At 47.6% G+C, this 3,259-nt stretch overlaps 2 protein-coding genes across 5 annotated transcripts in view; one reads left to right on the top strand and one right to left on the bottom strand.

The window, feature by feature from the left end:
• Window positions 1-1,357, bottom strand: part of Supt7l (SPT7 like, STAGA complex gamma subunit) — a 31,503-nt gene extending 30,146 nt beyond the window's left edge. For both annotated transcript variants that reach the window (XM_029541017.1, XM_021202239.2), the window contains exon 1: window positions 1,260-1,357. The gene's annotated coding sequence lies outside the window, so the exon portion shown is untranslated. The remainder of the gene's footprint in view (window positions 1-1,259) is intronic.
• Window positions 1,358-1,587: 230 nt separating this feature from the next.
• Slc4a1ap (solute carrier family 4 member 1 adaptor protein) overlaps window positions 1,588-3,259 on the top strand; it is a 29,566-nt gene continuing 27,894 nt past the window's right edge. For all 3 annotated transcript variants that reach the window (XR_003844260.1, XM_021202136.2, XM_021202133.2), the window contains exons 1-2: window positions 1,588-2,328; window positions 2,546-2,744. Coding sequence is in view for 2 of the 3 variants with exons in the window: in XM_021202136.2 (XP_021057795.1) it covers window positions 1,666-2,328; window positions 2,546-2,744 (862 nt within the window). In the remaining variant the exon portion in view is untranslated. The remainder of the gene's footprint in view (window positions 2,329-2,545; window positions 2,745-3,259) is intronic.

Raw genomic sequence — 3,259 nt, 5'->3', positions numbered from 1 at the left:
ATCAGATCTTGTTACGGATGGTTGTGAGCCACCATATGGTTGCTGGGATTTGAACTCGGGACCTTTGGAAGAGCAGTCGGGTGCTCTTACTCACTGAGCCATCTCACCAGCCCAAGATTGTATTTTTAAATAATCAATTTCGACACAGGGTTTCTCTTTGAGGCCTTGGCTATCCTGGAACTTGCTCTGTAGACCAGGCAGGCCATGAGCTCACAGAGATTTTTTTATTGTTGTCTGTTGGGGGTTGAGTATATACATGTGTGTTCCATGTGTATCCAGGTGACAGGATATCTAAAGAGGGCATCAGATCCTCCTGGAGCTCGAATTAGAGGTGGTTGTGAACTCCCCTGATGTGGCACTGAAAATGGAGCTCAGGTCCACTGAAGAGCAGCCCACAGAACCATCTCTCCAAGCTGTGCTGTGGTGGCGCACGCCTTTAATCCCAGCACTTGGGAGTCAGAGGCAGGCAGACTTCTGAGTTTGAGGCCAGCCTGGTCTACAGAGTGAGTTCCAGGACAGCCAGGGCTACACAGAGAAACCCTGCCTCGAAAAACAAAACAAAACAAAACAAAAAAGAACCATCTCTCCAGCTCCACTACTCAGCTTCTCGAGAACATCAGACATTTTTATAATTGACCCTTTGAGTTGTGACCTCTGCCAGGAATCCTCTGCCACCCTCTACGTCTTTATCAGACTTGAATTTGTTCTTTAGGATAACTGAAATCACCATTCCCCCCAACATTTCCCCAACAGACCCCCTTTCTTTGTATATTTACATGCATTTGCTTTTATCCCTGAACCTTAACTTTAGTTGACTTCTTCATCTGTATTCTCCCACTTGTTAAGGCTGCCATCTTGGTATAGTTTCGGGCCTCTGTCAAAGAGTTATATTAACTATTGCTTAGTTCAATTTTCCATCAATATTATGAAAAATTAACACTACTATTTCCAATTTTTCAGATGTGGAAGCCAACGTCATGCCAACGTCATAAATACAAAGAGTGAAAAAGAAAAGAGGTTTCGATGCTCAGGTTTGTAAAGCCACTAAAGATGCTATCTCTACAGTTTGTTCCGAATAATAAAAGAATGAACAATAATAAGTTGCTTCTTTCCTAACTTCATAAAAGGAGTAAATTCGGAAGCTGCAGATAGGGGCTCCTTGCTCCGGATCCGCCGGATCCTGGGAAGTCTGATTTACAGGGCAGCAGGAAAATGGGACGCTCTGGACCGGAACCAGAAAATAAAGCTCAAATACTCACCGCCTTGCGCCAGGAGTGGTATACGCGGCTGCCTGACTGACAGGTCGGAGTAGTGGGCTAGGTCAAGCCTAGGAGCCTTGTTTATTGATTAATGGGCCAAGGCCACCGGAAGCACTTCTTCCCAATCGCCCTCTGCCACAGGAAGTTATTACTAGCTTACATGCAACGCGTAAAATGTCCGTGTCCTGCACAGCACTCTGAGAGCCTCTCCCCGCTTTCTGGTTTTGTGACTCCCTAGTGCTATTCACGTTTTTAAAACTCTGCGATTCTTGAAAGAGGAACTCCAACATTTCTGTCCAGAGAAGCCTCAGGGAACTGGAAAGGAGGAGGAGAAGTGGACGGGAACGTGGAGAGCGAGGGGTCGGGGTTTCCGAGGGACACATTTTGAGATTGCACCCTGCTAAGGATGGCTGACCCTACGTCTCAGCTCGACGCGCCAGCACCCCAGGAAGGCAGTAGTGAGTTTAAGAAGCCGGTTTTACCAGTGCCTTCCGGAGTGCGGGGTAAGGCTCCGGCCTCCAGTCCCTCGGTTCCAGAGGATGTGCAGGAGGGATGTCCCGCGGCGCAGCTGGACTCTGGATGTGAGGAGCCCGAGGTCCCGCCACCGCAGCCGGACAGCGAGGAGACCTGTGGTCCACCGGTGGAGCTGCTCCGCTCCCCGCGGGTAGCTCCTGCTTCTGGCGGTCCGACCCGGGCTCCTCCGTACCGAGAGCCGTCGTGGGGCAGCCCAGCCACGGCCTCCTACAGTCTCGAAACCCTGAAGGGTGGCACCATCCTTGGCTCCCGCACCTTGAAAGACACGAGCTGCTGCTTTTTCGGGAGACTCGCTAGCTGTGACGTATGTCTGGAGCATCCTTCCGTGTCTCGGTATCATGCTGTACTACAGCACCGGGGGGCGGATCCCAGCGGAGACAATGACGGTCATGAGAAGGGCTTTTATCTCTACGATCTGGGAAGCACCCACGGCACGTTCCTCAACAAAACTCGCATCCCACCCCGCACTTACTGTAGAGTCCACGTCGGGCATGTTATTCGCTTTGGAGGCAGCACTCGGCTCTTTATCCTTCAGGTAGGTAGAAAAATCTAAAATACAAGTCTTGGGACTTCACTGTGCTGGGATTCTGAGTTTCTTTAAGGTTTAGTTGAGAGAAAGGATTCTGGTAACCAATGACAAAAGCATAGGCCTCATTCTGGACCCACAGGTCTGTGTATGTTGCTATGTCTCAGAAAGTAATTTTCTCACTTCTGAGTCCAAATATGTATATATTTTCCCCATGATTCACTAGGGACCAGAGGAAGACCGAGAGGCAGAATCTGAACTAACAGTAACACAATTGAAGGAATTGCGTAAACAGCAGCAGATGTTATTGGAGAAGAAGATGTTAGGTGAAGACTCAGATGAAGAAGAAGAAGAAGCAAATACCACTGAAGGGAAGAGCCGTAGAAGTGGTCAAGATGATGAGATGGGCTGCATGTGGGGAATGGGTAAGAAACTACTACTGAAAGTTCTGAGCTCATTCCTGGTGGCACCCTCAAGTGCTTTTGATCATACAGCTCAAAAGACCTACTGCTGAAGTAGCGTAAATGTAATTTGCGAGCCTAGGATCATTAACTTTAGTGATATAAAAATGTTGAATTATGGGCATTATACATACACTCTTTCTTACTGTGTAATTTTCTTATTGCTTTTATCATTTAAACACACACACACACATACACACACATACACAGAGTTCTGAGTGCTAATTATCACCTGGAGGGCATGGAAAAATTTACTTCATTCCTTTGGCTGAGAAATCAGTATTTGATATTTTTTCACTTCTCAGGCTATTTTCACAAAGTATAAAATGTTCAAGAGGTTATTGCATAGCTCCACATTTTGGATGATAGATATTCAGGCTTATAAAAAGATAGGTGGCGCACGCCTTTAATCCCAGCACTTGGGAGGCAGAGGCAGGCAGATTTCTGAGTTCGAGGCCAGCCTGGTCTACAGAGTGAGT

Source organism: Mus pahari, chromosome 7, assembly GCF_900095145.1.
Source record: "Mus pahari chromosome 7, PAHARI_EIJ_v1.1, whole genome shotgun sequence".
Lineage (NCBI taxonomy): Eukaryota > Metazoa > Chordata > Mammalia > Rodentia > Muridae > Mus > Mus pahari.
Note: the sequence above shows the minus strand (reverse complement) of the source record. Positions and strands in the feature narration are given on the sequence as shown.